The sequence below is a fragment of the Oryx dammah genome, unplaced genomic scaffold (genome assembly GCF_014754425.2).
Source record: "Oryx dammah isolate SB20612 unplaced genomic scaffold, SCBI_Odam_1.1 HiC_scaffold_2, whole genome shotgun sequence".
Lineage (NCBI taxonomy): Eukaryota > Metazoa > Chordata > Mammalia > Artiodactyla > Bovidae > Oryx > Oryx dammah.
In genome coordinates, this window is record NW_024070186.1 from 73,771,591 (window position 1) to 73,784,034 (window position 12,444).

General features: G+C 51.1%; 1 protein-coding gene across 4 annotated transcripts; it reads left to right on the top strand.

Annotated features, from left to right (window-relative positions):
- The first annotated feature begins 1,800 nt into the window (after nt 1–1,800).
- AP2M1 (adaptor related protein complex 2 subunit mu 1) lies at nt 1,801–10,851 on the top strand. 4 transcript variants are annotated; one of them, XM_040252019.1, is made up of 13 exons: nt 1,842–1,966; nt 3,944–4,060; nt 5,225–5,230; nt 5,860–6,125; nt 6,843–6,925; nt 7,339–7,344; nt 7,536–7,671; nt 7,762–7,903; nt 8,410–8,529; nt 8,634–8,769; nt 8,873–8,970; nt 9,475–9,586; nt 10,242–10,851. In XM_040252019.1, exons 2-13 carry the CDS (start codon nt 3,987–3,989, stop codon nt 10,374–10,376), a joined length of 1,314 nt encoding a protein of 437 aa, XP_040107953.1. In that variant the 5' UTR covers nt 1,842–1,966; nt 3,944–3,986; the 3' UTR covers nt 10,377–10,851. The 4 variants fall into 4 exon arrangements, with proteins under 4 accessions (XP_040107963.1, XP_040107982.1, XP_040107953.1 ...); XM_040252029.1 differs by lacking the exon at nt 5,225–5,230 and having other exon boundaries at nt 1,801–1,966; XM_040252039.1 differs by lacking the exon at nt 7,339–7,344.
- Nucleotides 10,852–12,444: the final 1,593 nt, after the last annotated feature.

Here is a 12,444-nt window from a genome sequence, read left to right on the forward strand (position 1 = left end):
GTTATTCTGGGTTTGAATCCCAACTCTACTACTTTTTGGTTGTGTGATAAGAGAGTTATTTAATCTCTCTGAGCCTCAGTTTCCTCATATGTAAAATGATAATAATACCTACCTCACAGGGTTGTTGTGAGGATTTAAATTAGATATTGTACGAAAAGTGCCTAGCACAGTGCCTGGCACACAGTAGAATAGGTGCTCAATAAATGGTAGCTATTATTATTACTACTACTACTATTATTATCATTATTATTTACTCTAAATTGGTAGGGGGGTAGGGTAAATATTTAGACTTCCCTGGTGGTTCAGACAGTAAAGCGTCTGCCTACAATGCGGGAGACCCAGGTTCAATCCCTGGGTTGGGAAGATCTCCTGGAGAAGGAAATGGCAACCCACTCCAGTATTCTTGCCTGGAAAATCCCATGGACAGAGGAGCCTGTTAGGCTACAGTCTATGAGGTCGAAAAGAGTCGGACACGACTGAGTGGCTTCACTTTCTTTAGGGTAGGTATTGAGGACAAAGCTCCTAGAAAGGTAGGAGTAAGCCTTGAGTGCTGGTTCAAGAATTAGACGTGCCTGTATTCAGTCACTTCATGGCTTAAGACTGTGACCCTGATCTGTAGGAGGTCAGATTTTCATCCTGCCATATTCTGGTTTCTATCAGAATTCTAGGAATAGTAGGATTTGCAACTAGGTTTGCCCTTTCTTGCCCTTGCTTCCTCTCATGATGGGCTCGGCCCTGCCTAGGGAAGGCAGCATGGTATCTCTCCCTACAGAAAGAGAAGAGCCAACAGATGTTCTTCAGGTCCTGCAAGAGCCAGGCAGGCCTTTCATGTGCTAGGATTGGCTCTGTCTCCTCTTAGCTTGAATGTGAAGATCATTTATCAAAGAAGGGATTTCAAATCCCATGTCCAGTTAAACTCAAGTTGACAACAGTTTTCCAAGCCACATATATGCCTGTCAGTAGAAGACACACAGGTCCTGACCTTGAGGACCTCACAGTCCCATAGGTATATAGTTGAGGTAGAACACAAACATATTTTGAAAAATTTTAGCTTTTCTTCTAAATATTTGATTCCTTACTCCCTGCCCCTACCTTAAGTCTTGATTCCTGGGAAAAGGCTCATGTCTAGAACAAATATACGATGCAAAAAAGCTTGGGAAAATCAGAGGTGATGTTATAAAGCAGTTAACTCAGCACAAACACTTCTACTGCCAAGTCCTGTGTGTGTGTGTATAAAATGACAATCAGTCCTCGGACTCGAGACTGAAAGGCCTACAGCAATTCAAGGCTTAACAGATGGGCTTCAACAAATGGCAGTAATCCTCTGCTGCTGCTGCTGCTGCTGCTAAGTCGCTTCAGTCGTGTCCGACTCTATGCGACCCCATAGACTGGACTATGCAGCCCACCAGGCTCCGCCGTCGCTGGGATTCTCCAGGCAAGAACACGGGAGTGGGTTGCCATTTCCTTCTCCAATACATGAAAGTGAAAAGTGAAAGTGAAGTCGCTCAGTCGTGTCCAACTCTCAGCGACCCCGGGCTGAAGCTCTCACAAACTCTGAAAGAGGAACAAGAGGGATTGCAGAGACTACAAACCCCAGAACGCTCAATGAGGAAAAGGAAGTGAGCATAGCAGCGTATTCTGGACTGTGTATTTCGGGTGGGGCCGAATAAAGCCCCTCCTACTTCCCCCCAAGGCACGCCTAGCCCCTCCTTCGAGTCTCGAAGGCTGTCGGTAGTTGTAGTTCTACCAAATCTAGGGGAGCTTAAATTGAAAGAGATAAGGCCGAGAGGCCTGTTGGGATTTGTAGTCTGCGCCTTCGGCGGGTGCGCACGCGCAGTTGAGGCCGGGGCGGGGCCGCAACACTGCAGTGAAAGCCGAGGCAGCGGGCAGGCGAGCAGGGGGCGGGCGGACATCTTGGGATCCGGAGAGTGGCCGGGCCGGCCGAGCAGAGGGCCGCGGACACCAGGTGAGCTCGGGATCTGGCCGTACGGGGTGAGGGAGGACGCCTTCCTGGCTGCCCAGCTTTGCCGCTCACTGCACTGCGCTACGCGGAAAGCAGCCCACACCCGGGAGTGGCCTCAGCCTTCAGATCAGAAAGGGAGCTGACGGCGGGGCGGGGGCGCCCGGGGCGCGGTTGCAGGACGGGCGCGGAGCGATGCCCTCCACCTGACCCGCCCGGAGCTTCGCTTGAGAGGGAGACCCTCCTGGAATCCTCCCAGACACGGACGCCGCGCGGCGGCCCCCTCCCTGAGATCGTGACAACCTCCTAGCCCTCGGCGCCTCCTCCTCCCGGCGCAAGGACAATTCCCCCATCCCCTAGGACAGTGACACCTCCTTGTGCCGCCTCCTTGGACTGTCACAAGGTCCCCACTCTGTGGCACCCTCTCCTTGCAGTTGAGTGACAGCCCCCGCACGCCGTGGAACCATCTTTACCGGTGATGTCCTCCTCCCCGGGGCGAAAAACCCACCACCCGCGCATGCTTGTACACCTGCATACCACAGCAAGCTACGTCTCCCCAGCTTTCCCTTATTCACCACTGTTAGTCTCACCCTGCCGTTTTTTCCTCTTCAAAGCCTTGACCTTTGCCATACTGGAAACTCTTTTCTCCAGGTGCCCCCACCAGCTCTGTTGCTGCTGTGGGCTCACTTGAGTACACTGCCTGGCTGTTGCTGCCAGTCTATCCCTTAACTAAAAATTCCTTTCCTGACCTGGGCACCATCTCTGCTTCTCTGATGCCCTGAGCTCCCTACCACCTGATCCCTGTGAACTTGCTTCTTTGCCCAGGGCTCAACCTCCATTTTGCGCTTTCTCTCCTGGTCTCTGGGACTGAGGAATGGGAAGTGTCCACCAGTTTGAGAGACTTATTCTCTCATCCTGGGACACCTTGACTGGTATTATAATACATTTTATTTTCCAGTTTAGAAACTGAAAGTCTCCTAAACTGCCTCTCTTGTGAAATTAACACCAAGGCTAATCCAGGAAATATAGAACTAAACCCTTTTTCTCCTTGCAAACAATCTAAATTAGTTGGACCCAAATAATTTAGATAGTTCCGGGATTCTGCCCCTTGTTTTTAGGCATTCAGGTCAGAAATGAATTATGTTGCAGGTCTGGAATCAGAATTTCTACTGGAAGGATCTCTTGATCTTATGAACCTGCTCTCCCCTTCCTCACAACACCCCTGTATTCTTATTTACTTGGGAGCTGAGGGGGAGCTTCTCTATTTCAAAGAGAGGTGGTCAGAAATAACTGATAAGCTCCTTGGGTCACTGAAGTGTAGTCTGTCAGGGCTGGGGCCTTTCTTCTCTGCTCTTTTGCTTGTTTATTTGACTGCCTGGGAGAGGTTGGAGCAGCACTCCTGGGTTGATGTCAGGGCCTTAGGGCTCTCTTCTCTACCCCCTAATCCCTGCACACCCTTTCCTAGAATGTTTAGACTTTTGTGAATTAGAGAGTCAAAGGTTCAGGCCATGCTGCCTTCTCTGAAGGGTAGTGGAGGCTGAGAGTAGCGCTCCTAAAGTTTTGCCTGGGGCCCCCAGGCCTGAACCAGCTGGAGTAATTCCTACCGCCATTCCTGCAGCCGCAGGCAGGCCTTTGCAGTGACTCACCAGCTAGAGCCTGATTGAGAGTCTGCACAGGAAGGGGCCTTGCTGAGCTCAGCGCTGTGAAAGGGGGAGGGGGCTACTCTGGGCTCAGTCCCAGGAAAGGGAGGGTCAGAATGGCCTTAGAATCCTGGGCCTAAGTCCCTCTCCTTTTCTCCCTTCCAGAATGGGATAAACAGGAACTGGGGCCTGGTGAAAGGGAGGGGCTTGGCTGAGAGGACTGTAGGGTCACTTGCTGGAGGGTTGAGTCAGAAAAAAGGCCCAGCCAGTGACTTGGACAGCCCCTTAGGGGACAGGGCTCAGATTCTGCCGCCTTCCCTTACACTGCCCTCATCTATCCTAGGTCTCTTCTCAGAGCAATGGGCTGCGAAGACTGAGCTGCCGCCATGATTGGAGGCTTATTCATCTATAATCACAAGGGGGAGGTGCTCATCTCCCGGGTCTACCGAGATGACATCGGGTGAGTGCCCTGGCTGAGCCAGCTGTGCCCCGACTCCCATCCCTCCTCTCCAGCATGCAGGGCCAGGTCTCTTTCTCCCAGAGGCTTGATCTGGACTATTCCCCACCCCTTGCTGCATCCTGGATGCTCAGCTATTACAGCCTGGTTCCCATTAGGTCTGGTGGTATTGGCCAAGCAGCCAGTTGCTGGCCACTCAGTGGGACCTGTGAAATGGCAGGACCCCCACAGTCCTAGGAACTCCTAGCCTTGCTGCTTCCTGTTCCCTGTAGTGACAGACCTAGTTGCTGGAGATGAGTGCTTTTGCTTGAAGGGTTGATCCCTCCTCTGAGAAGGGAGATCTGTCTCTAGCGGGTGGAATTAGCTGGCAGGCTGGCAGTACTAATCTAAGTCTTGCTCTCAAAAGCCCTTCTTGTGGTGAGAGCCTTTACTGGACTCTTCAGGCTGCCGAATCCTCTCCCACTCCTCAGGAGTCAGGCTGCTGACTCAGCTGTTTTCAGTTCCTCTTGGCCACTCCAGGAATAGAGGTGGTGAGCAAGCCTGAGGCATTCTCTGGGTCACCAAGGGATGGGCAGGGAGGCTGTGCTGCTTTTCTGGTCTATCAGAGTAGACCAGGAACAGCTCCTTGTCTGTGTCCTCAGACCTCTACCAGGAGACACAGCCTCACTTATTCTGCCCCACCCTGCATGCCACTGACCTTCCCTGACAGAGGGGACTTGTCCTAGCCTCAGGAGCTCTGATGAGATTAGGTTCCTCTGGTTCATGCTGCCCTGTTTTTCTTCCTGGAATTGCTTAGACTAGACAGTCAGAGATGGGCCTGCTACAGTGGCTCCCAGCTTCATGGCTAATGGGGATAGCCTGGCCTTTGTGCCTGTTTGTTGGCTGGTGGTGGGGCATGAGCTAGAGACATGGCAACGCCTGGCATGCCTGTACCCATCCACATCCCTCCTCCGGCCCTGGAGGGCCTGGCTGAGCCGACCAGGGCACACACTGTCTTGCATGCCTTGCTGTGCTCTCCACCCCTTGCCTGTGGCCCATCTTGCTTCCCCCGCATGGTGTGTGCTGCCCACCCCAGTGTGTTGTGTCTCTAACCCTCTCTCTCGTTACTGTCACTCTCCTCTTCCCGGTGGCGTCATTTCTCTCATCCCATCTCATTGGCTGCTGTAGCAATAGGTAAGCGGCGTGTCAAGCTGCTGCCCAGGCACAGGTGGGTGGGGGCCCCTGCCCCCCCATCACTGTTCTCTTCATTCTTTTTTTCATCCCTGAACTTGCCCTGGAATTAGATCCTGGACAAGCATGGGTGACCCAGCTCTGTGACCCCTTGGCTTTTCCCTCAGTATATTAGAGCCTTCTCTGAAGGCATGCTGGCTTTGCTACCTTCTGGAGGACTCAGCATTCCCCGCTGGTGGAAAGACTGGAGAAGAAGCAGGGTCTCTCTCTTTTCTGGGCCTGGAGCTTACTGAGAAGCTATAGAGGTGGCAGCAGGGAAACTGCAGCCAGGCATGGGAGTCAGGAACATATTTCTCTAAATCTGATAGAGCTCACTTTATTATCTGCCCTACTGTCATTGCCACTTGACTTCCTGTCTCTTGTGGCCAGATGTCAGCCTGGCTCTGGCCCTCCTCTCGGGCCCCTGCTGGGCAGAGTCTTAGAAAACTAGCCCAACAGTTAAGGCATTGGCTTTCAAGTGTGTGTCAGGCTTCAGCAGAGAGGAGGGTGGCTATTTGTTAGCAGCTGTGGTTGATCCCCACGGAGTGAGGTTTGCCTGTACTGAGCAGCCTCTGTGTACTCTTCTCTCTTAGGAGGAATGCAGTGGATGCCTTTCGGGTCAATGTTATTCACGCCCGGCAGCAGGTGCGCAGCCCCGTCACCAACATCGCTCGCACCAGTTTCTTCCATGTTAAACGGTCCAATATCTGGCTGGCAGCTGTCACCAAGCAGAATGTCAATGCTGCCATGGTCTTCGAATTCCTCTATAAGATGTGTGACGTAATGGCTGCCTACTTTGGCAAGATCAGTGAAGAGAACATCAAGAACAATTTTGTGCTCATATATGAGCTGCTGGATGGTGAGGCTGGTGGGGCAATGGGTCCCGGGTGGGAATAAGCCTGGTGGGGCCTGGCCTGGAGGTGGGAGTAGGTCTGAGGCTCGCTCCAGTGCTCTCTAAACTTTGTTTCCTATATGGTCTTTTGAGCCAGGAGGAGGATAGTCCAAATCCAGACCTAAAGACTGATCTGAAGTGAATACAGAAATAGGCTAGCGAGTAGAGGTGGGGGAAGACCAAAAGGTCTTTTGGTGGCTGGTCCTCCTGCTGTTCAGTTAAGCACATTTCATTCTCTTAACCTTGTGGTTTGGGCCTTACTACACTGACTGTCCTACCAGCTTTTCATATCAAGAGCTGCCTCAGAACCTGGATGAGGATGTGATATTACAGGTTCCTCTGGATGCAGTTACCTCTGTAGGGTATGATTTAAGTGAACAGAGTCCTTCCACCTTCCCACATCAACTCTCTGTATTTTAAGGGCTTAGGGCTTCTGGACTTCTTACCCACTGGCCATGTGACTCTTCTGATTTTTTTTCTATTTGAAAAAAATGTGATGTTTTAACTGTTTTCTTATAAAGCATACATTCTAGAGTAAATGCTACAAAGCTAGAAAAATCTTGCTGTAGATGATGCTACAATGTCTTTTAGAGCTATGCTGGCCAGATGTATCCAGGCCAGGAGGGATGGGAAGTAGGAGCCTTCAGCTTTTTCTAGGAGCTGATGAATCCCTTCCTTTTGCAGAAATCCTAGATTTTGGCTACCCACAGAACTCGGAGACAGGTGCATTGAAAACCTTCATCACCCAGCAGGGCATCAAGAGCCAGGTACTCAAACTGTCCAGGCTATAGACAGGGTGGAGCCCAGCCTCCCTTCATCCCAGCTGGCCCCCAAGCCTTTTCTGAGCTGACTCATGAGCCCATCCCTGATAGGAAGTGCTGGCCTGAGCCTTCTGCCATGACTGCAGGCCTGTTTTGCTCTGTGTGGCCTTCTCCCACCCCTGGAGCTTGCCAACTCAGCATCTCTGTTACTGGGAATACAGCTCAAGCAGTTTCCTTTTATGTTGCAGGGAGGGGGGTGTGGGTTGCTCTGGAGGCTTGATATTCCTCAGGAGGAGAGAGCCTGGGTCCCCTTCTGGGATCCAGGCTTCATAGCCTTCTCCTTCTTTTCTGCCTGCCTCTTCACATCTGTGCTCATCTGCTGCTTCCTGTGGGTACCGTGTTGGCTCTGTGTTCTCCAGCATCAGGTAAGCTGTTCCCTCAGCTTCCACCCTTGCAGCTTTGCTCAGTTTTCTCCAGGCCCTGCCCCATGGGGGAATATGGGTCACATGGTGTGGACTAGAAGGGGGAGGGGATGAGGGTGGAGTGGGGATGGAGATAAGAGAATTGAAGGGAACGAGGAGTGAGGCCTTGTTGTTTGTCTCTGTGCCCCATATAGACAAAAGAAGAGCAGTCTCAGATCACCAGCCAGGTGACCGGGCAGATTGGCTGGCGGCGAGAGGGCATCAAGTATCGCCGGAATGAGCTCTTCCTGGATGTGCTGGAGAGTGTGAACCTCCTCATGTCCCCGCAAGGTGAGGGCCCTTGCGTGATGAAGCTGGAGGGGAGCCAGGGCAGGATATTGGTCCTGACTCAGCTGCTTCTGGTTATCTGTCCATCACCAGGGCAGGTCCTGAGCGCCCATGTGTCAGGCCGGGTGGTGATGAAGAGCTATCTGAGTGGCATGCCTGAGTGCAAGTTTGGAATGAATGACAAGATCGTCATTGAGAAGCAAGGCAAAGGCACAGCTGATGAAACAAGCAAGAGGTGCCCGAAGCAGGGTAGCTGGTGGGAGAGGGTGGACCTTGGACGGCTGAGCAGAGCCTGGTGAATCACAGGTTCCTTCTAGATTGCATGTCTGCAGTAACGCAAACTCTCACTTCCCAAGGGTGTGCTTGGCTGGTTGGTCTTGGTATCTGTGTTGAAGAGATGAGGGGGTTGTCCTCACCCTACTCAGAGTAAGCCCCTTTTTTTTGGTCCCAAGGACCAAGATTCTTCTGTACATACTGATGGCCTCTGCCCAGTATGCCTAAAACTTTTGTGTTCCATACAGCAGAACTCTCAAAAGATAATGAGTTTGCAAAGCTTCCACTCATCCATAACTCTAGGAAAGGGACCCCCCAAGTGAGAAAGCTGCATTCTGAAAGCTTTCCATAGATTACAGTGCAAACCTTGTCCAGGCTGTTGCAGCCTTTGTGGGTGCGTGGGTCTCCCAGCCCGACTCACTGCTGCCATCCTCGTGTACCAACAATACCTTCTATCCCTGCTTGCAGTGGGAAGCAATCAATTGCCATTGATGACTGCACCTTCCACCAGTGTGTGCGACTCAGCAAGTTTGATTCTGAACGCAGCATCAGCTTTATCCCACCAGATGGAGAATTTGAACTCATGAGGTGCCAATGGGGTGTGAGGAGCAGGGGTTACTATTGGCAGAGAGCAGGGAGAGGGGGGAGGACAGGCTCTGCTGTGCCAACCTAAAGTTATCACACCCCTGAAGGTATCGCACCACCAAGGACATCATCCTTCCTTTTCGCGTGATCCCACTAGTTCGGGAAGTGGGACGCACCAAGCTGGAGGTCAAGGTGGTCATTAAGTCCAACTTCAAACCCTCACTACTGGCTCAGAAGATTGAGGTGAGGATAAGGGGCTTAGGGAGGAGGCAGCACTTGTCTCTAAGTATAAAGGCAAGGGATGTCAGGATTCAACAGAGCTCCCTGACACGTGTGTCACTTCTAGGTGCGGATCCCAACCCCACTGAACACTAGTGGGGTGCAGGTAATCTGCATGAAGGGGAAGGCCAAGTATAAGGCCAGTGAGAACGCCATCGTGTGGAAGTGAGTCTTTCCTTCGTGAGGGCACAATAGGGCTCAAGAAGCCTTCGTGTACCCTCTTGTTAAGTGTCACCTTTTGTGCGCACACGTGTGTGTGTGTATTGGGGGAGTAGGGGTGACTGCTTCTCCTGGAGCCCCTGGTTGTGTTCTCATCCCTTGTACCTCTGTGCAGTTGTGCACATGCCTGCACTGGGGCATGCTTGCTTTTATCACGATTCTTTAACGTTTCCCTATTTGCCCTTGTACCTCTGAAGTAGAGCGCAAGAGATAGCTTGGCCATGTGTCTAAGCAGAAATTGCATGCAGCCCACAGTGCTAAAGGAATAACAGACCCAAGGTTTCATAGCAAGAGGTTATCGGAGTCCTCACCACCTTGCCTTGCCCTGGAACCTCCCCTGAGCTTCTGGGTTCTTTTCCCCCCACAACTTCCTTAAAGGGGCAGTAACCCCCCTTGAAGCTTTTCTTAGCTACCAGGGGCCCGTGCTGCCTGTTGACCCTGTGTTTCCAGGATCAAGCGCATGGCAGGCATGAAGGAATCGCAAATCAGCGCTGAGATTGAGCTGCTGCCCACCAACGACAAGAAGAAATGGGCTCGACCCCCCATTTCAATGAACTTTGAGGTACGGCAGAGAAGGGGTCTAGAGCAATGTGTGCTAGGAAAGACCTTAGAAATCCTTCCAGTCAACCTCTGCACCTACCACCTTGCTGATGCTTAAACTGAGACCCCTGAGAGAAGTGATTTCAATTCACAGACCCATTTCTTCCCCTGCAGGCTTCCTCCTAGAAATTGATATTCACACTGACAAAAGTCTTTGACTTCCTTTGGCTTGTCATAAAACAATTCTTAGGAAAAACTGAGATTGCTTGCATGCTCAGTAAGACAAAAGACAGGAAAATGGGCTGACTTTGCTTTATGCACATTAGACATGTAATTTTTTCCACCGTACTGTTTAAGTCCATAAAACTGAGCAGGATAAGTATATTTTAAGGTAGGTCTTTGGTTGCTGTCACCTGCTGATTAAAGGAACTGATTCAGGTCATCACAGGCAGGGCCTGACTTCAAACCCAAACCATAGATTGCTAGTTATTCTTTCTTCTTTAGTAACCTCTTAGGGGGCCCCTCACCATCCCAGCTTCCCAGAGCTTCTTTCAGGGTCCCAGTCATTCAAACCTTTCTAGTAGAGAGATGAGGTATGGCAGGGCTGTGGAACCTCCCCAAGGAGACCGGCTATGAAAGGAAGGCTATATCCCTAACTGGAGCTATCCCTTGCCCAGGTGCCATTCGCACCTTCTGGCCTCAAGGTGCGCTACTTGAAGGTGTTTGAACCGAAGCTGAACTACAGCGACCACGATGTCATCAAATGGGTGCGCTACATTGGCCGCAGCGGCATTTATGAGACCCGCTGCTAGCTGCCTGGTGGCCGCTAGCCCACCTCCCCACCCACCCTCTTCCACAGTTCTGGGTGCCCTCGGCCACCACACATCAGTGTCTCCTCCCTCCTGCTTTGCTGCCTGCCCTTTGCACTAGCCCCCGAGTCTAGGTCTGGACCAACCACATTGCGAGTGGGACTGGTGGAGCAGTCCCTGGGCTCCCTGAACGGGGTGGTTTCAGAGGCTCCTACTCCACCAGCCATCTGCCTGCCCTAGCCCACTGCCAGGCTCTTGAGTTCTGTGACCAAAGCCAAGTGGGCTCCTTCTCCTCCCCTCTCCTATGGCCACATCTCTGGAGTGGGAGGGTTGGCTGCCCCTCACCTCGGAGCTCCCCCAAAGGCCAGTAACGGATCCCCAGCCCTCAATTCCTACTCTGCTTTGGGATAGTGTGAGCTTCATTTTGTACACGTGTGACTTCGTCCAGTTATAAACCTAATAAACTCTGTAGAACGGAGCTGCTGGCTTAAGTGTTGAAGTGGGAGCTACAGGGGAGAGGGTTTGGTGGGACTGCCCCTCCCCTGTCTTAACTCAGCCTTAAGTGGAATTCTCTTCTAAACTCTTTTGTCATATCTTAATTGTTATGTCCCTCAGGGCCAACCAAGCCCTTACCCTGACAGGTATTTCCCCTAGAATGCCCCTCTGATAGCCTCAAGGGCAAGCAGCTCCACCTGGCCTCAGTTCCCTGATGGCAGAAATTCTTACCTAAAATCATCCTCAGTTTTAGGCAGGTATTTTTCTAATTAGCAGAGATTAAGCAAGGTGTACATTTGGTCTTCCCAGCCATCCTTAGAAACAAACTGACCTCTTAATTTTATCCTCTTCCTAGTTACTCAAGCTTCCCAGACCTTGGTGGGTATGTTGTAAAAAGGAAAAATTTCACTCTTCCCGGGCCTCTTATGGGCTCCCCCCGCCCCCCATGGCTGAGTGGTAAAGAATTCGCCTGCAATGCAGGAGACCAGGCTTCGATCCTGTGTCAGCAAGATTCCCTGATGGAGGAAATGGCAACCCACTCCAGTATTCTTGCTTGGAAAATCCCATGGACAGAGGAGCCTGGTGGGCTACAATCCATGGGGTCACTGAACAGGCAGGCAGGCCTCTTAGATAATTCCTCCCTCCATGCCTCCCCCTTGCCAAAGAACTGTGTGAACAGGACCCTGAGGGGAATGCTCCATATTCTGCTAATGTGTTGGAGCAAAGATCTGCCATCACCAGTTTTTCCTTGCTTGGTCTCTGCCTTTTTAAACCTAAGAAATCTATTAAGAGAAAATTTCAAACAAGTAGAAAATATATAATGAACTCCCATCATAGTGGTTCAACTTGTGATCAGCTCTTTAATGTCACATCCAAACTGTATGCTTGATCCAAGTGTCCTACAAAAAAACTGTCACAACTTACATATGGATCCAAACAAGGTCCCTTGATTGGTGGATGCTTGTAAAATCTTAAAATCCATAGGTTCTCCCTCAGCTTTTGCAATGTTGTTGAAGAAACCAGATAGTTTTGTAGTTTCCCTGTGAGAATTCCACTTTTCCTGTGTTTCAAATAAAATGGAAATCTTATTCCTCAATGACAAAACGTTGAATGGGTGTGACTTTAACTGACAATTTTGGAGCCAGTTTGGAAGAATATTCATATTAAATGTGAAGCGGTAGCATTTTGAGGAAATGCCTAACTTTTACCTGAGGGAAACACTGAAAGGCAATAGCCTTTTACGGTCACTTACTGAGACTCAGGTTGCCGAGAAGTCTGCTTTGGGTGTAGGTTGGGAATACTAATGAAATTACACAGACCTTGTCGATCTGGTTTTCTTGCCCAGTGGCGGTCAGTGAGGAAGTGCCCGGGAGTGATGGAAGGCCCAAAGGGCGTTATTCGCTTAAGTCTGCTGAGCCGTCAAGTGCGAGAGGTCGCGGGCGGGCGGGCGGGCTGGCTACTTGATAAGACAAGCAGCCTGTAGGCCTGAAAACCGAACAAAATCTGCTACTGCACAGAAAAGGCACCAGGGGCTTATGAGAGCTCAGGCACCAGCGTGAGTCAGCAATGCTCTCAG

What these genes read in the sequence shown, in the direction of transcription:
- AP2M1 (XM_040252019.1), top strand. Translation starts at nt 3,987, where the DNA reads ATGATTGGAGGCTTATTCATCTATAATCACAAGGGGGAGGTGCTCATC. An exon ending in GAGAACGCCATCGTGTGGAA is followed by an intron (nt 8,971 to 9,474) that starts GTGAGTCTTTCC and finishes CTGTGTTTCCAG; the next exon opens with GATCAAGCGCATGGCAGGCA. An exon ending in CCATTTCAATGAACTTTGAG is followed by an intron (nt 9,587 to 10,241) that starts GTACGGCAGAGA and finishes TCCCTTGCCCAG; the next exon opens with GTGCCATTCGCACCTTCTGG.